At 39.0% G+C, this 25,093-nt stretch overlaps 1 protein-coding gene and 1 long non-coding RNA gene across 2 annotated transcripts in view; one reads left to right on the top strand and one right to left on the bottom strand.

Moving 5' to 3' along the window:
* Positions 1-24,533, bottom strand: part of LOC135323359 (uncharacterized) — a 40,543-nt gene extending 16,010 nt beyond the window's left edge. Inside the window, exons 1-2 of the long non-coding RNA XR_010384896.1 lie at positions 24,379-24,533; positions 24,207-24,296 (exon numbers count right to left, since the gene is read on the bottom strand). This is a non-coding gene — a long non-coding RNA (uncharacterized LOC135323359). The remainder of the gene's footprint in view (positions 1-24,206; positions 24,297-24,378) is intronic.
* ABHD5 (abhydrolase domain containing 5, lysophosphatidic acid acyltransferase) overlaps positions 24,520-25,093 on the top strand; it is a 32,919-nt gene continuing 32,345 nt past the window's right edge. The window contains exon 1 of the mRNA XM_010974734.3: positions 24,520-24,671. Within this exon, the coding sequence (XP_010973036.1) occupies positions 24,625-24,671 (47 nt within the window). The 5' untranslated portion in view covers positions 24,520-24,624. The remainder of the gene's footprint in view (positions 24,672-25,093) is intronic.

The raw sequence follows: 25,093 nt of genomic DNA, 5'->3' as shown, positions 1-25,093 counted from the left end.
GAATGCCCTTTATTCTCAAGTGCATGTGGAACATTCTCTAAGATTTACCATCTGCCAGGCCACGAAACAAGCCTCAACACATTGAAAATAATTTAAAACATACAAAGAATGTTCTCTGACAACACTATAATAAAATTAGAAATCAACAATAAAAAAGAAAATTTGGTAAATTCTCAAGTATGTGAAAAATAAGCAACATACTTCTAAACAACTATGGGTAAAAGAAAAAAATCACAGGAGAAATTAGAAAATAACTTGACGTGAATGAAAATTAAAACATGAAATAGCAAAACTTATGGAATAAAGCTAATGCTTTGACTAAAATGTATAGTTGTAAATACTTGTATTAAAAAAGAAGAAAGATCTTATATCAATAACCTAAATTTCCAACTTAAAAATTAAAAATGTAAGAGCAAACTAAGTCAAAATCAAATGGAAGGAAATAATAAATATTGGAGTGGAAATAAATTAAGTAATAGAAAAACAATAGAGAAACAAAAATTGGCTCTTTGAAAAGAGCAACTACGTTGAGAAACCATTATCTAGACTATACAAGAAAAAAAGAGAAAAGATTCATATTACCAATATCAAGAATGAAAGAGGGGTCATCACTGCTAATTTTTCAGAAGTAAAAAAGAGAATATTGGAATATTGTGATCAATTGTATGACAACAAATTAGATAACCTAGAAGAAGTGTGCAAATTACTAGGAAGACAAAAACTAACTCAAGCAGACAGTAAAAATCTGATTGTACCAATAAGAAGTAAAGAGATGGAATTAGTAATTTTGAAAACTTCCCTCAAAGAAAAGCCCACGTCCAGATAGCTTCACTGGTGAATTCTACCAAATCTTTAAAGAAGTTTTAGCACTAATCCTTTACAAACTCCTCCCAAAAATATGAGGAAGAACAATTTTCAATTAAATATATCAGGCCAATATTACTATAATACCAGAACCAGACAAAGATAGCACAGTGAAAAGAAAACTAGACCTACATCTCTTATGAATGTAGATGTTTAAAAATTCCCTACAAAATAGTGTAAGCCAAATGCAGCAACATATATAAAAGGAATACTTACCACAAGCAAGGGGGATTTATCCTAGGAATGCAGTTATTTTAACCTATAAAATATACATATATACATAAAGTATACACATACATACAATATAATATTGTTTAATATGCATATATATCCAATATTAATACATTAAAGGAAAAATTCACATGATAATCCCAATAGATGCAGAAAAAGCATTTGGCAAAAGCCAATACTCTTTTACAAATAGTAACACTTCCCAAATGAAAAATACAAAGGGATTTCCTTAATCTGGTAAAGGACATCTAAGGATCATTACAGCTAATACAACACTTAATGGTGAAACACTGGATGATTTCACCTTAGATCAGAAACAAGACAAGGAAGTCCACTCTTGCCACTTCTACTCAACATTATATTAGAAGTTCTAACCAGGGCAATTAGGCAAAAAAATTTTAAAAATTAAAAAAATATAAAAAAGAAAGAAAGGAAGGAAAAGCAAATACATCAATATTGAAATGGAAGAAGTAAAACTGTCTGTTCACAAATGGCATGACTTTGTATATTGAAAATCTTAGAGTTCACAATAAAAACCATTAGAATTAATACAAGACTTACACTAGTTAGGAGGATTCAGGTTGCAGGATGGAAGATCAATATACAAAAGTCAACTGTATATTGATATGCTGGCAATAAACACTTTGAAAAGGAAATAAAAAAACAATTTCATATACAACTTAATAAAAAAATAAAATACTTAGGAATTAATTTGACAAGAGAAGTTCAATACTTGGACACTAAAAGCTAAAAAATATTATTGAAAGAAATTAAAGAAGACCTAAATAAAAGGAAACACATCTCATTTCACATTTCCATTCCCTAAAATGTGATCACAGATTCAAACAATTCCTCAAAATTTCAGCTGCCTTTTTTCACAGTATTTGACAAGTGATCCTAAAATTCACATGAAAATGCAATGAACCCTGAAGAGTCAAAACTGTCTTAAAAAAGAACAAAGTTCTTTCTTTACACTTCTAGATTTCAAATTTACTGAACAGCTTCAGTAAAGACAGCGTGGTACAGGCATTAGGATTGACAAATCAATGGAAGAGGATTGAGCGTCTAGGAATACACACCTACACTACGGTCAGTTGGTTTTTGTCAAGGGAGCTAATGGGGAAAAAATAGTTTTTTCAACAAATGATGCAGGGAAAACTGGATTTCTACATGTGAAAGAGTAAAGTTAGACCCCTACCTCATACCATATATAAAAATTAACTAAAAATGGATGAAAGACATTTAGTTGTAAGAGCTAAAACTATAAAACTATAAAAATCTTGGAAGGAAACTTAGGAGTAAAACTTCATGACCGTGGCTTACACAGTGGTTTCTTAGATATGAGAGCAAAAGCACAAGCAAACAAAGAAAAAAAAAATAGATAAGCTGGCATTCATAAAAATTTAAAACATTTTTGTGGCAATTGATACCATCAATAAAGCTCTCATCCAGAACGGGAGAAAGTATTCGCAAGATATTTATCTGCTAAGAGACATATTCAGAACTTATAAAGGACTCTTGCAACTCAATATAAAAAAAGACAAATAACTCAATTGAAAAATAGACAACGGACTTGAACAGACATTTCTTCACAGAATATATATAAATAGCTAACAAACACAAGAAAAGATGCTCAAAAATCATTAGCACATAGAGAAAGGCTAATCAATACCACGATGTGATGCTATTTCACATGCAGTAGGGTGACTTTAACCAAAAGAAGAACAAAAACAAGTGTTTCCAAGGATGTGGAAAAATTGGAACCCTCATACATTGCTGGTGGGAATGTAAAATGCTGTGTCTGCTTTAGAAAATGTTTTTGCTATTCTTCAAAATGTTCAACATAGACTTACAATATGACCCAGAAATTCTACTCCTAGCTATATATCCAAGAAAGTTGAAACCCTTCATTCACACAAAAAAATGTGTTCATGAATGTTCATGGCAGCACTATGCATAATAACCAAAAAACAGAAACAAATCAAACGTCCATCAACTGATAAATGGATAAGCAATATGTGGTATGTCCATACAATGGAATATTATTTGGCCATAAAAGGAATCAAATATTATTACATAACATGAACAAATGTCAAATTAAAGAAGTTACAAAATGCCAAATATTGTGATTGCATTTATATGAAATGTTCAGAATAGGCACAGCTATAAAGACAGAAAATAAATTAGTCGTTGCCTAAGGCAGGTGGGAGGGAAAGATGCCACTCTTTTCTTTTGGGGATGATAAAAATGTTCTGAAATTAAATATAATAATAGACCCCTAATACTGTGAATACATCCAACACCACTGAACTGGACACTTTCAAAGGGTGAACTTTACGGCATGTAGATTATATGTCAATAAATATGTGAGGAAAAAAAGAGAAGAATGCAAACTCTATGCTAATGTATCCAGTGCTGATGTCTGCCTATAAGATAAGTCCCTCATCCTCTCCACTTTGAGTTAGTCGTGACCCTTGTTACATTTGGACACATAACCTGACAAGTTCCTTCTCACCCATATACATACATATCATTCTGTTACAGATACACACACATGCCCACATAGGACTGAGAATTTCACAAGAGTGTCAGAGTTGAGCTGTGAGACAATGCAGAACTCGTCAAGTACAACGGAACGTGGGTAGGAGGCAGGAGGTATTTGAACGTCCTACATAAGTAAAGGAAATTGATGGGTGCCAGATAGGAAAAACAGCATGTAATTAGAAGGAAACTGCTTTGAAAACTGAGGAAAACAACGGAGTTACTGAGCAAAATCATCAAGGATATCTGGTGTCCTTTTGAGGAGGTTAGAAAAAGAAGCAACAGGAAAACTAACTTAAAAAAAACAAGATGCAGTACTTTGAACTCTTTTTTTTCTTTGGTAAATCATAAAGAATTATGGGAAAATGTAATCAGAAATTCTTCCACAGAAGTTAAAAAAGACAACTTCAATAAAAAGCAAGACTGTCATCAAAAGGTTTCTGGAATAGAGCAGGGCTTAGGGAAAAGCACATGTGCCAGAATTAAAGTCCTGGATCATTATTTTCTAGGTTTTAGGCTGTTTTGAGCATCTCCCCATATCCCTCAATAATTACCTTAAGCCAGCTGTGTTCTGTTTGTGTTAACTCAGCTTCTTTTATTTCCTGTCTGATAAATTGTGTGCATTAAGTTGTGTATATTAGCACTAATGTAATAAATGAGCAATTTACTATCTCTGAAAGAAGTCAACAGCCTCGAATTCACTCATGGAAGTTGTATTTGTAATAACAATCACCTGTGTTAATTTCTTTTCGCAAGAAGTACAATAGCGTCCTCTTTCAGGCAGCATCTTTTGATAAAGTGAATAATAAAGTGCTAATCACATCATTTATTCCTTGTCCCTCTGATGTGCCAGCAAGTCTGTGTTCCTTTCAACTGATACTCTGTTTCTGGTACAAAAGCTGTTTGCCAGTAAATGTGGTATTTTTGGAAGGCAGTAAAATTAGGTGAAATAATGGATGCAAAATCTGGATGAAGTTCAGGATAAAAAGAGTATTCATAAGGTCTTTCAGAAGATTTTAGTCAGTTCTATCCAATCCAAGTCTCCACATAATTTATATCTACTGCATGTCCTATGCTGTCCTCACTTTCACGGGATTTATAATCTTGCACAAAAGAAAAACCTATGCAAGATGACTTAAAAAGCAAGATTAAAAGATAACAGGGGGAAGGGTCTAGCTCAAGTGGTAGAGTGCATGCTCAGCACCCAAGAGGTCAGGGGTTCAATTCCCAGTACCTCCTCCAAGCAGAAATCAGTGAAGAAATTTCATTACCTCCCCCTCATAAAACAACAATACAAGCCAAAAAAGTGTGCTTTAATTTGGTCCACAAATCTGTCTCATCCTTTAACCAATGCTTACGTTAAAAAAATAATAATTACAAGCTTATGCCATAAACACATGCTTTAAAGACTTTACAAAATTCCTTCTTCTAAGAACAGCCACTGTGTTCAGTCGTGCAGTGCATTTTCCATACCACACTGAAAGGGGCACCATTCATGTGGTAGATATTGTAGATGTGTAGTTTAGTACAAAATTGTTTTGAAGATGGAAGTAAAGTGTCTTGAGAAAGGATGGAGCCTTTCATCTAAACTAGCACAGAGATGCCACAGGGGCTAGAGGCAGCCTTGGCAAAGTCAGTTGACGTGGGCAAGATGATGAATTTCTTCAGAGCAGAGCTTTTCTCTTACTCAGCTTTGTGCAAAGAGGTTTACTGAAGTCTAAATCCACTGAGTTATGAACCTGAAAAACATTTTTATTTTTTCCAGTCATGCTTCAACCATTCTATGGTCGAATCTTCCTTGCCTGACCCTTAATAACATTGGATGCAGATTCTATCTTGTTCTAGTTCCTGTTAGAAATTATTACCTAGTCCAAGCCAGTTCAAAACCTAAAATCATGCATGATTCAAATAATTTCCTCCTCCTCACAACACAGCCTAGTGCTGGCTGTTGCAAGATTGCTTCTTATCTCTCTTCTGGTTCTACTCCTCCAGAATTGAAAGGCAGCCAGGAGGGTAAGCAAGGTAACATTTCTTAAGAAATAGGATTCCTTTTTAAAGAAGATTTAAATTAATGGAAAGGTATCCCACATTCTTGGGCTAGAACGTTTCAGTTTATTAAGATGGCACTATCCCCAAGTTAGATTTAATGCAATCTCTGTCAAAATACCAGCTGCTTTTTTTTTTTTTTTGCATAAACTGATAAGCTGATCCTAAAATTCACATGGAAATGCAAGGGATTCAGAATAGTCAACTACCTTGAAAGAGAAAAACAAAGTTGGAGGGTTCATATTTCCTGGTTTCCAAACCTCCTGCAAACATATAGTGATCAAGACAGTGTGGTACTGACATAAAGACAGACATATATCCTACTGCACAGAACTGGGAATTAGATTCAATACCTTGTAATGGCCTATAATGAAAGAGAATATGAAAAGGAACATATATATATACACATATATATATCTCACTATGATGTACACCAGAAATTAACACAACATTGTAAATTGACTATGCTTCAGTTAAAAAAAAAAAGATAAACATATAGATCAGTGGAATAGAATTGAGTCCAAGAACAAACGATTACATTTACAGTGAGCTGATTTTCAAGAATGCTAACAATTCAATGGGGAAACAATGGTGGTCAGATAACTGGATATTCACAAGCAAAAGAATGCAGCTGGTCCCTTACCTAACACCACATAAAAAATTAACTCCAAGAGGGAGTGTATGGCTCAGGCGTGGAGTGCGTGCTTAACATGCATGAGGTCCTGGGTTCAATCCCCAGTACCTCCATTAAAACAAACAAACAAACAAACCTGATTACCTAACCACCAAAAAAAAGAAAAAAGAAAAAAAATTTTTTAAATTAACTCCAAAATGAATCACATATTTAAATGTAATCATTTGGGAGGGGGTTATGAAAATATTCTAAAAGTAGATATGGAGATGGTTGTGCAACTCCATGAATATATTAAAAACCATTGACATTATACTTTAAATAGGTGGATTTTATGGTTTGTGAATTAAATCTCAATAAACCTAGTTTAAAAGGATTTAAATGAGTTACTAGAAGAAAACATAGTTGGATATTTATATAATCTGAAGTTGAAGAAGGCCTTTCTAAGCATGTTACCAAGTTAAAAAATACAGCAAAAAAAAAAGGATTTATAAACTTGATTATAAATTACTTTTATAATTTCTATATAAAAATACCATTAATAAAATTTTGTAATATATACCAGACACAGTGTTAATAATATCCTTAATGTATAAAGAGTAGATAACAACAATAAGAAAACTATCAACACTCTAATTAGAGGAATAGGTAAAGACATGAACAATTTACAAAGTAAGAAATAGAACCGGCCAAAAAACATATAAAAATTCATATACATTAATCGTTACTGGTTTAATGCTAATTAAAGCAGAATGAAGTACCTCTTGTCACCCATTAGACTGGTGAAGTTTCAAAAGAAGTATAACACCCGTGGCTGGCGAATATGTGGGAAAATAGGATTCTCATTGACTTCTGGTAGGAATGTAGCTTGGAATAACTGTACTGAAGGCAATTTGGCGATACAAATCAAATGCTTAAAAATATATGAATACTTTCAGCAATTTCCTTTTACAGTTATATTCCAAGAAATAATGCAAGAGGTATTCAAAAGAAGATGTTTAGGGTTATATTTTCTTCTGAATTCTTGTGAAAAATTAGGAATAACCTAAGTGTCTACCAACAGGAGATTAGATCTAGCCATTAAAACTGTTTGGAGGGATATTAGAGTGGACAATGCTGGTTGCCTACCCAGCATCTGTTCTTTTTCTTCATTCCTAGAATCCCAGAACTCAGGAAAACGTCATCCCTCATCCTCCTCAGACAGAAATTGGCGGAATATGTAAGTGGCTCATAAATAAGCAAGACACTTAACATGGGTCAATGAGATGCAAATAACAGTTTGCTAGGGGTGTTTGTGCAGCTTCTAGAAGTATCATTCGTTTTCCCTGGACTTTGTCACAGGGGCCCAGACCTTCACATTTTTTAAATGTCATATAATGATTCCAGTAAAAGGTAGACTTTCACTCTTTACAGTTAAAGCCTAAAGGGCAAAGCCTCCTCTTCCATTTTTTTACCAGTATTTTTGTAAACAAAACCTGAGAAGAGAAAACACTCTTCATTAAAAAATAAATGAATCTTTCATTCTAAGAATGACTAGATGCAGCTCACACCAGTAAATGTGACAATAATCATTACAGGTTCCTTCTCCAATCCTGCTCTTTTCTAAGGAGCTCCACAGACATTTTGCAATTTCTGATTTGGGTTTTTGTTTTTTTTTTTTTAAATCAGGACAGAGATGTCTAGAAATAAAGTCTGGTAATAGCAATGATTCTAACAGTCCTTAAACATTAGAAGGCCAGGGCAATGATGACACAAATGGCGCATTTTCCCCAACTCTATCCATAAAGCAGGGGCTTCAGTTTCCTTTGGTTCACGTGCCAAAATGGAGGTTGTGTCATTGGAGGATGAGGCAGATAATGTTGTATCCATTTCCCTTTCCTGTCTGCCCCTCAATTTCTTTTTTTATCAAGATTACCTTTCAGTCACTGCACACGGTTTTGTGGGGGCTGTCACTGAAGTTCTCCTCCTCCCAGTTACCCCTGCTGCCCAGCTAAAGCGAAGGTATTTGACCCAAGTCAAAGCAATTCTTTGTTCCCTCCTTGGAATGTAAACTTAAGCTGAGGAATTAAGAGGCTGAAAACTAATTTAATTCCATCTGATTGGTAGTAGCACTTGCCCATATTCTTCTTGCTATCACATGGCTACTGAGAATCTTTCTAGGATCTAGGGTGGCCTTTATTCTGACCCCATTATCCAGCCTCCCATCTATTCTAGAGCCCCTGGTATCCTTCAGGAACCTTTCTTCTTGCTTAAGACGGCCCGAGGGAGTTAGGATGATTAAAGCCAAAAAGCTGAACTGGTAACAGAGGGTGTCAGTGCCACACAAACTCCATCTTTGAAAGCAGCTATGTTTTTAGTTACTCTGTAGAAAAATTTGAAGATCTAAACAAATTACACAGCCCTTAGTTCTTTCCTATTAGATGTGTGTTCAATCTGGACAGTTTGATGTTTCTTTCCAGGGTTAAAAATAAGTATTTTGTATTTATATTCGTATAGTCCCCCTTCTAACCAGGCAAAAGCCACCAGAAGAGCACATAATTGCTGCTATATACAGTCCTTAGAAACCCTATGAACTATGACAATAGTACAAGTTACACTGAAAATATTAGCTTTAAAAATTGCCTCTAGAGAACTTAAACAATCAAGATTAATGTATCTCTTTTTAAATCTATTGTATTTATTATATTTTCAGCCACACTGAGCCTCCCAGACTCTGCTCACAGCGGAGCTCAGAAAATGCGTCTGAGAATAGATTTCACAAGTGCTCACTTTCAACTCAATTTTCTACAATAAAAAAACAAATGCCCCTGAAACGACATCTATTTTTAATTGCTTGATGAGATAAAAATGTAAATATTACAAATGTCTACTGGCGACTCTTCGTAGCTCTACAGTATTAAGCCTAACAATTTCAACAGCAAAGTTCCTAATTTTAACAACTCTTTCTGGTGCCTGACTGCATTTGACATGATTCCAGGTTTTCTTTTGCACAACAGCCTAAATTAAAAGCACCCCCATCATCTATGTTGCCTCTATTCCAGGTGGCTAAGGCACCAGGAGGAACCCCCTTTTCTTTCCATACAAAACAAGCGCTTTTGTGCAGACTCATCATCACACCGGTTGACTCCAGGACCCACGTCCCTGTCCAGAGTATATGAGTCTATTCAAGGCAAAAGGTCAGCAAAGTGCAGGGCTGAGTCTACACCTGGGAGACGCCTTCCCATACCTGAGGAGCTGGGAGACTCACGCCCACATCCTGTCTGTCTTGACATAATGTGTGTCCCAGATCTGTTGGTTAGAGTGGGCAGCGTTTCACAAAATGAGTTCAGGAGAGGGGTCATTTCCCTCTTGGGTGTGAGAGCCCAGCTCTGCAGCCTGAGGGTTCGCTGGACAGGTGGTCCTGTCTGGACTTTGCTCGGTAACTGTTCTCCAGGGTTTCTCACCTGGGGGCTCAGGGGAGAATGCAAATCCTTCTACAGTTGTGCAGACCAGATTATCCCCCTCAGAGGACCCAGCGACAGAGCCATTTGTGGTTCGGAAGCAAGAATTGGTGCATTCCAAATTTTAAATGGAAAATGCCAGACCAAGGTCAACTAAAGTTGTGATGCTAATTGCCCTCATAGGAGTCCACTTGCTATTAAGAGGCACTGTGCTAAGATTATACTGGTAGCCATCAGGTCTTGGGTCCTCTGAATGACCTCCCCTCAGCAGTCAGCTGCACACAGGAAGCTTCTCCTCACTTTGTCCTTTTTCCCTCTTGCGGCACCTCCTCACCAGCGATGCTCAAGAAAACTCAGCCCATGACAGCACGGACACAGCCCCACTGTCTAGAAGCCAAAGCCCTTACAGTCCTGTTCCTTCCAGCAGTGCCTGGGTCATTGGGAAACGCAGCTCCTGTCCATGTGGACACTGCCCCGTGTGGTCCTGAGGCCGCAGCCCCAGTGGGTCTCAAGGAGACTGAGCTCTTGCTGCACAGATGCTGATCCACTGCGTCCCAGTCTGCAGTCCAGGTGGTAAAATCAAGGTTAATGTATCTTAGATTAAGATGTATTTTTAAAGTCCATGGGAATATAGGCACAGGAAGGGTCATAAGCTAATATAAAAAAAAACTACTAGAATAGATTTAAAGTCACAAAGCAAGCCATTGAAGAAAAAGAGCAGTTGCTTGGATCAATATATTGCAGTGTCTTTGGACAATGTATAGGAACATCTTTAGGGAACTGTAATCACATGGAGGAATGTTGTGTGAAAAGAATCAGACACCAAAGCTCAAATTCTTGATGCATCTGTTTCTGTAAAGTTCAAGACCAGGCAAAATTAAACTGTGGTGTTATAAGTTAAAAGAGGAGCGGTCATGACTGAGTGGCATATGGGGGAGGTTTTAGGGATGTTTGGAAGGTTCCAACCCTTGACCAGGGTGGTGGTTACATGAGTGTTTGCTTTATAATAAAGCATTGGGCTGGGTATTTGTTTTGTGCACTTTTCTGTATATGTATTTCAATAGGAAAAAAAAGTTAAAAATGAGGGGGCGGAAAGGCAGTTATCTTTAAAAAAATTTTTGGGGGGTTTTAAAGAAGAATGTTGGCTTTCTAGCATGGTGATTCTTAAGGCAGCTTATTCCAGAAAACAATAAATCTCCCTTTATTTGATGTTCTAATGCCACTCTTCCCCTTTTCATTTACCTTCCCCTTCACTTTATCAACACCTCACTAAAAACATATTGCTCAAGTACAGAGTATGAGGAACCAGCAAAATCCTCAGGACTTCCTGTTTGGCTCTAAGCTCCAACTCTGAGAATTCAACCAACTAGCTTAAGGGTGATTATATTATCAAATCATTATAAGTTAAGTTGGGTAATGTTTTCACTATAAGCAGGATGGGAAAATGACTGCTAATCTGTTTACTTTTACATTCCCAGCTTGGAGATGTTTGATCATACAATGTTAAAGAGGTTTTAGAATGTGTTTTCAGTGTTATTTACTGGGTTTTTTGTTTTGGCTTGTTTTCAGCCCATTTTTATTCTAATAACTCCTAACAAGCAAGAGCATGCATAGATGACAAAAAATCATATTAATGTAATATAATCAATTACAATTAAATCAATATAAAATAAATTAATGCATCCTTAATGTAATTAATATATCCTTAAATTAATGTAATTTAAGTCATTTACATGTTAAAGCACATTTTAATTTAATTTAAAATAATACTATATTTCTGTTATAGATTCAGTTTTAATTCAAATCCTGATTTGTATGCTCTTCAAAGTACAAACATTGGTTTTGGAATTAAGCTTATATTTTGAGCACTGAAGAATAATTCAAAAGGAAGTATTTAATGTCTCTTTGATTTCTTTCTCTCAAGAGAAAAAAAGGTCTTCCACTGGAATAAAGTGTAAGTTGCAGTGAAAATTCAAAAATTAAGAAAAGATTAAGATTTGCAGGTACAAGGAGAATGAAACATCTCATTCTGGATTTGGGGGATTAAATTGTTAACCTGGCCATCACTTTTCTGTAAGTTGTTAAAATGGTTAAAAATTAATATAAGGAACCTAAATTCTCTCTTGCTTTGAAATTCAATGAAGGGTTTGTATATTTTATCAAGGATGATGGCTTACTTTTCTTTTGTTTTCAGCCAAATAAAGATAATTACATGTATGCTGACAAGATACTCATCAGGAGAAAAAAAATAAGGTTATGTCTATATACCTCTTTATCTCTCATAGATATTAATCCAACACCTCTCATAAAGGAAATTTTCAGTTTATTTTTAAATGAAATTCTATGGCCTAAATCTGGAGATCATTGCTAACTTTCTAATAGGTTGGGAGATTTGTGGTTAAGAGACAAAATTTTTTAGCAGATTTTGGTGGTATTTTTACATAACGTTTATGACTGAGCCAACTTGATTTCCAAGTTTCTAATTAGGGTGAATAATAATCCATCTGCTCTGATCCTCAGAAGTGAGACTGGGCAAAAACAGTGGATTCAGCACTCTTACAATTAAATAGCCCAAGTGTATAACTGATTTACAAATGGAATTGATAGCTGTGGTCTCAGTTGTTCTAATTTACTAGTTACAGTATTACTTGGATGGGCTGATTGGTAATGGGAACAGAGCCTCTGGCTAGTGACAGTTGCATTATGGCTCTAAAGTATATCTTTGGCTGGTAGCCCAGTGGTTATTGCTTCCCACTAAGAAGACCAACAAAACTAGTCTTGTCAGTTTCATAGATAAAGCCACAATTGCTGGCTCCTTTCAACTGCCCTACAGTAGATGCAAATCTGTTACCACTGCTATAAACACAACTCCAGGAGAGTGCCTTAGCCATGGGGTTGTTGGGCAGGATAGCCTTTATCCACCCACCACCATCTCATGGGACAGCCGCCAGCATGCTAGGACATAATGACACAGAGACAGAGAAAAGTACTTTTTGTTCTTGCTACTGTAACTGAGCCACCTGAGCAACTGAGTCACCCTATGGGGACTTCCTGGAACAGCACCTGCCCCCTCCATGTCCTCTGCCAGCCTCTTGTTTGTAGAAAAACTTTTGTCTCCTAGGCTTCCCTGAGTTCCAAAGAGTATATGTAATCAGAGAAGAGAGAAAACGCAGAAAAAAAGGAAAACAGTCAAGCCAGACAAAACACTTAATAGTTTAGCCATTAAACAAAGTCAAGGACTTTTAGTTCCTCCTTATGGGCTATTGATAATATTCTGAGCCATGTCCTTTGAGCTGTTTTGCAGAGACTAAAACCCCCATCAGGTGGAAGAAGTTCACTGTATGATGACTACAAGCACACTGACCCCCAGACCAGTTGGAACCAGAAGGTTGACAATGTTGATGCCTGACTCCCTCACCACCAACGAATCAGAAGAACATCCACAAGCTGACCACACACCCCACAATCCCCCACCCTCACCATATCTTTAAAAACCTTTGCCTGAAAGCCTTTGGGGAGGTTGAGTCTTTTAAGCACTAGCGACCTAGACTCCTTGGTGCCCTGCAATAAACGCTGTACTTTCCTTCAGCACAACCTGGTGTCAGTAGATTGGCTTTACTGTGGACCCAAGTGTGATCTGGTAACTCTACTGTCTCTCTGTATAATTGCTGGTAAGCAATGGAACCTCTCTATTTCCTGATTTCCCATTTGTAGGATGGAAATTATGTAAGTTGTTTAGAGTGATGGAAAGATCATCTGGCTTAATCAGGTAGCATTTTTCATTCTTGCTGTTGTTATTTAAACCTGGCTGTAACTCAGTCAAGAGAAGGGGTTTACTTGGTCCCCACAGTTTATAGATTACAATAAAGTTCTAAATACTTCTGGGATTTATAAAGGAATTAGAAGACACATCTCCATTCTCAAGGAATCATCATACTTCGGGTGAGAAAGGACCAACCTCAGTGAAAGTTGGTCAGCAAATTAATGAAAATATAACCAATTACAGACACTGACTAGAACCCTAATGTTCGTCCAATGCTGCATGACCAGATTCAGATGTGGTGAACTGGAAGCTCTGCTGGAGAAAACGAGGCTTACAGGATGGGCTCACTACTGAGAGTTAAGTATTTTGGTAGATTAGTTTAGCATCATCTCACGCTACTGTGTACTTTTGGCTTGAAAGGTTTGATTGTACTGAAAAAATAAAATGTTATGACAAAAAATGATTTTCAATCTAGTATAGCTACATGTGTTAATTATCACTAAAATGATCACTTTTGTTTACATGTAATTTCCCCCCAAATAATGCACATATGTACATAAATGGCAGTTTAAATGTCTAGCTTGGGGAGACTGATTTGTTAATAATACTAAAGTAGCAGATAGCCATATACATATTGTGTGTTACGGAACCCAGAAGATATCTAATAACAGCCCGTTTTCCTTACCTGCAGTTGAAGAAATTACATTAAATCAGAGGCAACATTAAAAAGAGATGAGGGTAGCTAAGCAACACCTTCAAGTTTCAAAGAAGAAAAGCCCTAAATTTAGCTATTAAATGTATGTTCATCAGCACAGCTAAAAAGAGAGTCTTCATAAACTGATTTGCAGCATCTATTAAGATCACGTGACGTTCAGATGTGTTGTGAAGCTGCGCAACATGGCTTCTGTCGTGGGCCTCCCTGGATTGTCTGCTCCATTCATCTCTATCAGGGTGCCCTGTTTTTTCTCCTAGAAAATTTGCTTCATAATCCGGATTGTGCTGACGTGGGTGTGTTCGTTTTGTGCTAATCATTAGGATTTGTGCTGTATACTTCGACTACAAAAAAACCCAGCCTTGTTTGAGACTCACTTTCATAAATCATTACCCCACTGGCTTGATCTAATAACCAGGGCTCAGTTTCCAGGGCTTAAATGTGCTGTTCTCTACCTGTGTACCTTTACAGAAAGTTGTTATACCTTCGTCATCCATGGATTTGCGTATTTTTAGTGAACTTGTGTTTATTCCCTTCTCCCTGTGAAACCTTAATTTCTTAGCCTGCCATCTGCTTCGTAACTCTCTTACACTGAGCTAGAGTAGGCAACCGTGTGTTGGTAAATAAGCTCTCAAAAACAAACAAAAAAAGAGCCCCAATCTTGAAGTGATTGCCAATTTCTGGGGTGTAAATACTCCCAATTTCAAAGTCCCAGAAGTTTAACATCCAGCTCACAAAATACTTTTTTAAATCTCTTTAAAAAAAATTAGGGGGGAGGTAATTAGGTTTATCTATTTCTGTGGAAGTCTTGGGGATTGAACCCAGGGCCTCCTGCATGCTAAGCACGCACTCTACCGCTGAGCTATACCCTCCCCAACCCAGGTCACAACATTCTTGTATATTTAACAGTAGATGCTCATGAACTGACAAGAGCCAGCTCCAGCACCATAGGCAAGCAATAAGATCACTGCTAGTTTTGCACTGACGCAGAACAGCATTTTCATAACTGCTCATTCACTCAGACCACCACAAAGTTCTTCCAGCTGCGGGCATACACAATCATAACAGATTTCAGTGTGGAATCGATGACGGGTGAAAATTGTTCCCTCTGCACATCCCTGCAGAGCTGAAGCTAAATAAGCCAATTTGCTGAATTACTTAGAACCAAGTATTTATTGCATCACACACAGATATTTCCCACTTGTCAGAAAATGTAATAGAGCCAAGACACCAATTGCTGTTTGTTTTCTGCCTCAAGTGCAGACTAAACGGAATGGATATTCAATAAACTGTATTAAACTGAAGGCTGCATTTTTGAGACAGTGAGGGGGTAAATAAACAGGCAACATAAATGTCAGAGGGAATTATGGGTATGAACACTTTCTTTCTGCTACTGTATAAACCTGCCCCTGCTGCAAATGTTCAGTGGCATAATGACTACATAGACGGGTTTTGCTCTTGAAAATTCAAACACAAGAAAGGCAACTGACATTTGCAGTGTCAACATTTTGGAGGGCAACATTTTCTCCTGGTTTATGAGGATGCCTGTTATTTCAGCATGGACTGATCAGAAAAAAACAACCAGATAAAAGTCAAAAGATATGAAATAAGGTGGGAAAAAATCCTTTTTAAAAACACTGAACCTTTAATGAGAATGAAAAATGATACTGGAAAAGAACATGAAACCGAATATATGTGCGTATATGCATAACTGGGACATTGTGCTATACACCAGAAATTGACACACTGTAAATGACTGTACTTCAATAAAGAAAAATTTTTAAAAAACACTGATTCTACTGAAAATAAAAATCTAGGACACGTCTACTGTAATCAAATGAAATGGAAGGTGGAGAAAAGAGACACTATTTAAATTCTCTCCCCAAATCATCACAACTTCAAATATCCTGGGGCCAGGAGACATGATTGCAAATTGAATCCACCCCCTCTGCCTTCTTCCTTTCCTCTCTCTTTCCTGCCCCCAACTCCAATGGCATTTGAGGTTGAAACTGGACAACCACTTCTATAACTTCCTTCCGTAAGTCATTAAAGGAGTCATTAAAAGTTTTAGAAAGACATTAGAATGGGAGCTGGTATAAGCTTGGAGATTATTTCAAGGGTTCTGTCTACCTGATTTTTGACTACATGTTGAGGGGGAGATTTGGCCTTGTTGTATGTCTGGATACTCACCCATACATCTACCTTCCTAGTGTTGGAACCACTGCAAACCATCACACAACTCTTACTGACTCTCCCCTGTGACCTTCCTTTTATATGTATGCCTGTGCTAATGCTGCCACTCACACCCATCCTTTCCCTACCTTTCAGCTCACTTCCTTTCTGGCAGTGGTGTAAACTTTCTGATGAAAGCTTTCCTGTTGTGATTGATTTCTATAATAGCAGTATAAACCCCATCAATTATAACCTTTCCACCACTCTCAGCAGAAGCCTAATGTCATGCTTATTAAATAAAAATGCACACGAGTGTCACAGTTTGGAATCTGCAGGAAGCGGTCTCTGAGACAGAGTTTAGTGTTCACGGTTTGCCCTGTGGGAAGGAGTGGGGAAAGAGGGATTGGGCAGAGGGAGAAGGTGAGCTGGGATGCAGGCTGGACAGCCTCAGCCACAGGGAGTTCTGGAGCAGAAATGGCTTATCAGAATTGTCCCACTTTGGAGGGGAGTGTATAGCTCGAGTGGTAGAGTGTATGCTTAGCATGCATGAGGTTCTGGGTTCAATCCCCAGTGCTGCCTCTAAAAATAAATAAATAAAATAAATAAATTACCCCCTGCCCCCAAAAAAGAATTGTCCCACTTTGGTTGGTCCTTTACCTCTCTACCTCCATCCGTGAGCCATGCCTTAGTGAGGCAGCTCTCTGTGGACTAGGAAACTGGAAGCTGTTCCATTGAAACTCTCACTCTAGAAGCTGGGGTAGTAAGTCCTTCCTTGAAGAGAGATTTGAGCACCACATTTCTGTGTGCATCACTACTAACCTCACCCTGAAAAATATCTATCATTATTCACACATCAGACATTCTTTATAAGAGCATAAGAGACTGCCTAGTAAAACCATTGATGATTTCAACAAATGGTGCTGGAACAACTGGCTATCCATAAGCAACAAACAAAAACCCTTGACCCAAACCTCACTTTTACAAATATTAACTCAAAATGGATCACAGACCTAAATGTAACATGTAAAACCATACAACTTTTAGAAAAAGATAAAAGAGGAAAGGTCTTCTTCAAGGTTAGACAAATAATTCTCAGTCAACACCAAAAGCATAAGCCATAAAACAAACCAATACATTGGATTTCATTAAAAAATGTCTTCTCTGCAAAAGCCCATGTGAAAGGGATAAGACAAGATGCATATGGGAGAAAATATTCACAAACCACATATCTGACAAGGGATTAGTGTCTAGAGAAAAAAAAAATTCTCAAAACTAAACAGTTGGAAAATGGGCAAAAGACACATGAACAGACATTTCATCTAGAAGAATATACATATGGCAAATAGCATGTGAAAAGATGCTCAGCATCACTAGTCGTCAGGGAAAGGCAAATTAAAACCACAATGGGACACCACACACCTATGAGAATGGCTCAAATAAAAAATAGAGACAACGCCAAATGTTGGTGAAGATGTGGAGAACTTAGATCAATTACATTTTGACTTTGGGAACAGAAAATGGTACAGCCATTCTTGAAAACAGTTTGGCAATTTCTTAAAAAAAAAAAAAAAAAACCCTAAATATGCAACTATCATGTGACCCAGCAATTACCCTCCTGGGCATTTTACCTCAGAAAAATGAAAGCTTAGGTTCACACAAAAACCTGTACTTGAATATCTCTGGCAGCTTTATAGGTAATCTCCAAAAAACTGAAAACCACCCAGATGTCCTTCAACAGGTGACTGATTAAACAAACTGTGGTACATTCAACCCTGGAAAACTACTCAGCTATAAAAAGGAACAAATTGTTCACACACATGACAGCTTTAATGAATCTCCAAGAAATTATGCTGAGACAAAAAAGTCAACCTCAAAAGGTTCCATACTATATGATTCCATTTATATATAATGTTCTCAAAATGACAAAATTATAGACAGATCATGGTTGCCAGAAGTTAAGGATGGAGGGGTTGTGTGTGTAGGAGAGAAGTGGGTGTGGCTATAAAAGGGCAACATGAGGGATTCTTGTGGTGATGGAAATGTTCTGTATTTTTAGTACATCAATGTTAATACTCTGACTGTGATACTGTACTGTAGTTTTTCAAGATGCTACCACAAGAGGAAACTGATAAAGGATACACGGGATCTTTAAATCTGTGGGAATTACTCTTAAAACTGCATGTGAATCTGTCATTATCTCAAGAGTTTTTTTTAAAAAAAATGATTTGTGAAAAAAATAACTCAATAAATCAACTACATAATTTAGTACATGAAACAGCAACATCAGACAAAACTATTAGGTCAAGGGTCATCACTATACGATTCAAGGGTGATTCAATGACCTATTGCTACATCACAAACTACCTCAAAATACAGGGGTTAAAAACAAGTGCTGTTTTATTTTTTCAAAATTCTGTAGGTCAGGAATCCAAGCTCATCTGGGCAGATATTTTAGTCCACTTGGTGTCAGCTGGTGTCATTCACTCAGCTGCATTCAGGTGGCAGGTGGATAGGCTGGAAATTCTTAGAAGGCTTCACTCACTAGTCTGGTGCCTCTCCCCATGTGGCTAGCAGACCTTCCTCCAGCATTTGCCACCACAGTTGATTAACCAAAAATGAAGCTACAGATCTCTTAAGTTCCAGCCTTGGAAATTACAGAGCATCACTTCTGTCACATTCTATTGGTAAAAACAAGTCACAGCTGAGATTGAAGGGGAGGAAAAATAAACTCCAACTCTTGATGTTGAGAAGCGGTAACAAATTTGTAGCCATCTTATTCTACTATACAGGGCAGTCAATTATTTGAAAAAATACTTCTTTTCATGAGAATTTTAAAAAATTCAACATACTCAATTAAAAATAGATATTGAGCTATTCAGGTTTTCTATTTCATCTGGTCAGTTTGGGCAAGTTATGTTCTCTAAATATTTTGTCTTCTTTATCTAAGTTGTCAAATTTATTGGCATAAGCTCTTTGTAAAGTTGCTTGACTATCTTTCTAATGTTGGTAGGATCTGTAGTGACATCCTCTTTTCCAGACCTGATATTGTTCACTTGTGCCTTCTTTTTCTCTCTTGACCAGTTAGCTAGCTATTTATCAATTTTATGAATATCAAAGAACCAACTTTTGGTGAGTTCATGGATTTTGCTTTTTCTACATATGCTCTGGAGAGCTTTCCATATTAGTATATATAGATTTATTTCATTTTCTTAATTGCTGCCACAGTATTTCATATTATAGGGGTACTAGAATTTATTTAATCATGGGCATTCTTATTAATTTTTTTTTTTTTTTTGCTACTAGAATGCTGAAGGGAATATCCTTTTATATATCTCTATGTGCACATGAGAAAGGCCAGACCCCCCAGAAGTTAAATTGCTGGGCCAGGGGTTACATTAGTTTTACATTTTTAAACAGGTAACTCTCAAACTATTTTCCAGATGGCTGTTATCAGTTTGGCACTCTCACCAACTGAGTAGAGACATTCTCCATTGACCCAGGTTCTTGCCAAAATTTAGAACTATGAGCCTTTCCCATTTACATTATCATGGTTTCAACTTGCATTTCCTGATTACAGATGAGTGGGGCATCTTGTGATTGTTTATGGCTTGAGGGTTTTCTCCTCTGAGGGTTTGTTTTTTACTCTATTTTCTATTTCTCCTTTTTTCAGTTTTTCTTTACATGCTGAAGAGATTAAACCTTGGTTTCTTAACATTTCCAAAACAAATTTTTACGGGGAAGGGTAGAGCTCACTGGTAGAGCGCGTGCCTAGCATGCACGAGGTCTTGGGTTCAATCCCCAGTCCCTCCATCAACAATAAATAAATAGACAGATAAATAAATAAACAAATAAACAAACCTAATTACCTCTCCCCTCCAATTTTTTTTCATTTTTAAATAGATTTTTCCTGTCTGTTCCATATTTTTGCATTGTGTTTTAGTGTCTTTTTCACACAGATGTCTTAAATTTGGATGTGGTTAAATTAATCACTCTTTTCCTTTATGGCCCAGCATTTCCACCTTGCTGAAGGCCTTTTCTCTGGTTCTGAGAGTTCAACTGACACTCACTGACTAGTCAGAGTCTCCTGTCTCCAGAGGGCAGCTTACCACTGAGTTCTAAAATCCAGCCCCTGGGAGACCATGCTCTTCTTCCCCTAACCACAATGGAAGGGCTCTCAACCCTTCATGCTTTACTACAGGCTTTAATATCTGTGCCCTCTTCAAATTCCTCTCTTGGCCCTCCACTCACCCGAAAAGGACAACGTGGAAGCATAGATCGTCTGAAGGGACATTGGGAATCGTCTAATCTCAAGCTCTCATTTTCACAGATGAGGAATATAAGACCCAGACCTTGCTGTCCAACATGATAGCATTAGCCACATGTGGCTTTTAAAACTTAATTAAAATTAAAAATTCAGTCACACTAGGCAAATGTTCCATACGTACATGTGGCTCAGGCTAGCATATTGCAAAGTGGGGGCTGAGAACAGTTTCATGACTGCAGGAAGTTCCAGTGGATGGGCTGCTCCAGAGCTTTGTAATTTGAAGAGCAGTCTGCTGACTGGCAGTAGGGGCACAGGCATCCCTGGGAGCTGGTTAGAAATAGAGAATCTCAGACCCCACTCCAGAACTACAGAGTTAGAATTGGCCACTTAACAAGATCCACAGGAGGTCAGCAGCAGATTACAATCTGACAAGCCCTAAGCATGTGATTTTTTTTTTCCCACCTAAAGTCACACATCTGATTGGTATCCAGCCCCTTCCCTTCATCCAGCTACCATTTTCTCTTACCATCCCATGTCATTATTATTACTTCCCTGCCACAATTGCTTTCTTACTCTTTTAATTACAACACTTTTTAAACATTTATAGGGCAGTCAGGCCATTGTGGTCCTCAGAAAACCCTCCATGCCCTCACCCTCATTCCGGTTTGCAAATGCTAGCTTGGCAGACTTGTGATAAAGGCCCAGACCCCTATGATGACTGTGGTATATTGTTCAGCATTTTCTTAGGAATCACTGCTAAGGGGCTAGAAATTAAAGTCAACCTTGAAACCAGTGGGGCACCAGTCATCAACTTGTATAACACACTTGGTCTCAGTGGTATAATGGCAGCATTAGTTCTTTGGACTCCACAGCCTGGGGTGGAGCATGCAGAGCAGCTATGTACTTGCCCTGCTGAGTGTCACACCTGACTATCTGATTGGAGAGTTCTAAACAGGTGCTAGTGACCTCCCAAAATAAGTACTACTCAATCAAGATATTTGGTAAGTACTTTACCAAAAAGAAATAGATTTGGAAATAGGGCGCCAGGTTGGCCTGGAACTCTGAGAGTTCTGCTGCTCAGGGCACCACCAAAGGACAGGGAGGCAGTGATTGAGGTTGGCATAGGAGGAGCTGTCCAGGTACAGGTTGCATCAACAGATGTTGGCCTTAATGTCCACCAAGGAGACATAGTCCAAGAGCTCTAGGATGGTGTGGTAGTCACAATGAAGCAGCAGGGTTTCTTCACTGCTGGCAGCACCCAGGGGCTGTGTGGATGGCTGATTCCAGCATGGACTTCTTGCCACAGTCAAGGACAGCTCCTCCACCAGCAGCACAGGGAAGTGTGGGCCAGAGCTACCCCTAGAGTTGGGGGAAGATCATGAAGTCCTATAGCCCTATGCATTGCTCTGTCAGTTTCTGTATAAACTCCAGCATTGGATCAATGTTTTTTTGCTTGTTTGTTTTTACTGTGCAGCAGCCACTGGCATCTATGAGAGCAGGCTCCAGGTCCACAAAAATTTCTGAGGGTGCGTCTATAGCATACTCTTGCCAGCCCAACTTTCTGAAGGTGCTGCAGGAGTTGCCACCCTATTCTTAATTTTTAAAAAAATTTTTTATTTTTATTGAAGTTTAGTAGATTTACAATGTTGTGTTAGGTTCTGATGTACAGCACAGTGATTCAGTTATACATTTTTAATATTCTTTTTCATTATAGATTATTATAAGATACTCAATGTAGTTGCCTGTGCTATATAGTAGGACTTATTGTTTACCTATTTTGTATATAGTACTTTGTATCTCCTAATCCCAAACTCCCAATTTATCCCTCGCTGACCCACTTTTCCCCTTTGGTAACCATAATTTGTTTTCTATGTCTGTGAGTCTGTTTCTATTTTATAAATAAGTTCATTTGTATCATTTTTTTAGATTCCACATATAAGTGATATCATATGATATTTGCCTTTGTCTGACTTACTTCATTTAGTATGATAATCTCTAGGTCCATCCATGTTCCTGCAAATGGCATTATTTCATTCGTTTTTTATGCTGAGTAGTATTCCATTATGTGTGTATGTGTGTGTGTGTGTATACAACTTCTTTATCCAGTCATCTGTCAGTGGACATTAAGTTGCTTCCATGTCTTGGCTGTTATGAACAGTGCTGCTATGAACACTGAGGTGCATGTATCTTTTCGAATTAAAGAGTTTTCTCTAGATACATGCCCAAGAGTGGGATTGCTGGATCATGTGGTAAGTCTAGCTTTAGTTCTTAAGGAAACTCTGTACTGTTCTCCAGTGGCTGCACCAAATTACATTCCCACCAGCAGTGTAGGAGGGTTCCATTTTCTTCACACCCTCTCCAGCATTTATTGTTTGTGGACTTTTTGATGATGGCCATTCTGACCAGAGGTATGAGGTAACACCTCATTGTAGATTTGATTTGCATTTCTCTGAAAATTAGCAATATTGAGCATCTTTTCATGTGCCTATTGGCCAACCATATTCTTAGGTTTTGATACTGTACTCAGTACCACTGGGCTTGGACTGTATTCCATGCAGTAGAGTCCTCAATAGTCTGGCCCATATAGAAAAAGGTGCCTCCAGTATGGATATGGTCTGATAGATGGAGATGGTTGAGGAGCAGTTTCTATAGATACACTGGAAGTCTCTGGCAACACCATGAATTCCTGGAACAGTGTTTTTTTATGTCCCAGTCTTCCCTAAAATATTTCTGAAGTAGATCAACTGCCATAAAATATGTATTAGTTATTGCTATGCCCAAGAGATTATGAGTTGCTTTTTTTTCTTTCCCCTAAATCACAGAAGACACCATCTCTATCCTCAAGGAACTTCCAGTGTAGTTATAAGAATATTCAATAATGTCCATTAAAAAGCCATAACAATTGGACAAGGCCAAGAATCTGAGTGCCAGGTAGGTGACAGAGACAGTCTGGGTTACAGGGACTGAGAGGAGAGAAAAAGAGGCTGCAGAAAGGGAGGAGAGTTAGGGAAGGAGAGCGATGAATTGCCTCTAAAATAAAATGTAATATTAGCGTAGGTTCCATAAGGGCGCGAGCCCTATTTAAATCCATTGTTTCTCAGCACCTAGAATTAACTGGGCATATAGGCAAAAGGTAAATATGAATGAATGAATGGTAGGGAGTGATACAATTACAAAAGCAGGCAGTATCTGATGGCTAACAGACTTGACAATTCTTTTAGTCCACCGGGAAATGTTAACATTTACATTAGTGACCCCCCCCCCCCCCGCCCCACCAACTCTAAGTACCTAAATGGGGACTCTTCACAGACCTCCCGTGTGTACTGAGCACGGAGTGGATGGGAGTTGCTGATTCTGCCCTCTACTGTAACCCCAGGGTCTGGAGCAGTGCCCTCACGTCAGTGAATATGGATTGCCTGAAGGGTCCTGTGAGGCGCCCTATCCCCCTGGCCAACCACCTGCGGTGAAGGGCTGGCCGCAGGCCGCAAAGCTCCCCCATTACAGCCTCTCCGTTAACTACTGCAGCGTCTATAGCATACTACCTGGGCTCTTCCAGAAGGTCGCGCCTCAGTCCTCAGGGAATAGCTAGTGCCCAGTGAACTGTCCTCAGGGAACTGTCCAGTGCCCAGCACCTGGCAATCAACATCAGCGGATAATGCGTCAATACAGTCATTACTGAGATTAGTTACTACCTAACTGCCAGGCGAGTCTCACCAGTTCTTTCAGCTTGGCGGGCCCGCCTAACGCCCAGATTGGAACGCGTCCGGCGGCATGGCTCAGGCGTGGTTGGTGTGTGGGTGGGGAGTGGCCCGGCAAGCGCATGCGCCGCACAGTCGTGCGAGTGGGAGGGGACGCATGCGCAGACGGCGGCGGCCTTAAGGGCGGCATTGGTTCGCAGCGTCCCAGTCGGCCTGTCAGCTGGTTTGAGGAGCGGTCTCAACCCAGCGCGCGACGGCGGCCATGGCGGGGGAGGAGGAGGAGTTGGACTCTCCTGACGCCGAGGAGAGGTGAGTGCGGCTGGAGCTGCATGGGGCTCGGGCGCGCGGGCAGCGTCGAGGACTCTAATTCTCCTGTCGACTCCCTCGTTCGGCTCCGGCACGGGTCCGCGCGGCCCCCTGAGGAGAAGCCGGGCTCCACTCTGTCCCAGGCGGGCGCCCTTCGGGTCTGAGTGTGACCCCGGCCGTGCCGGGAGGTCGCTTGACCCCCACGAGGAGGGGCCGCCGCGGGGTTGTGTCAGCGGCTCCGCGGGGCGGCCGAGCGGGGACCTGCCTCCCAGACCCGGGCTCGTCGCGGGTTCAGGTCTCCCTCAGGGCAGGGACCGCTGCGGACCGCAGCCCGGCCCCGGCGCGGCGGGCGGGCGCTGACCGGCGTCCCGGCACGACTCGAGTCACGCGAAACGGCGGAGGCACTCTGTCCACTTCCGAACGCC

Source organism: Camelus dromedarius, chromosome 17, assembly GCF_036321535.1.
Source record: "Camelus dromedarius isolate mCamDro1 chromosome 17, mCamDro1.pat, whole genome shotgun sequence".
Classification (NCBI taxonomy): Eukaryota; Metazoa; Chordata; class Mammalia; order Artiodactyla; family Camelidae; genus Camelus; species Camelus dromedarius.
This window is presented reverse-complemented; position numbering and strand designations above follow the sequence as displayed.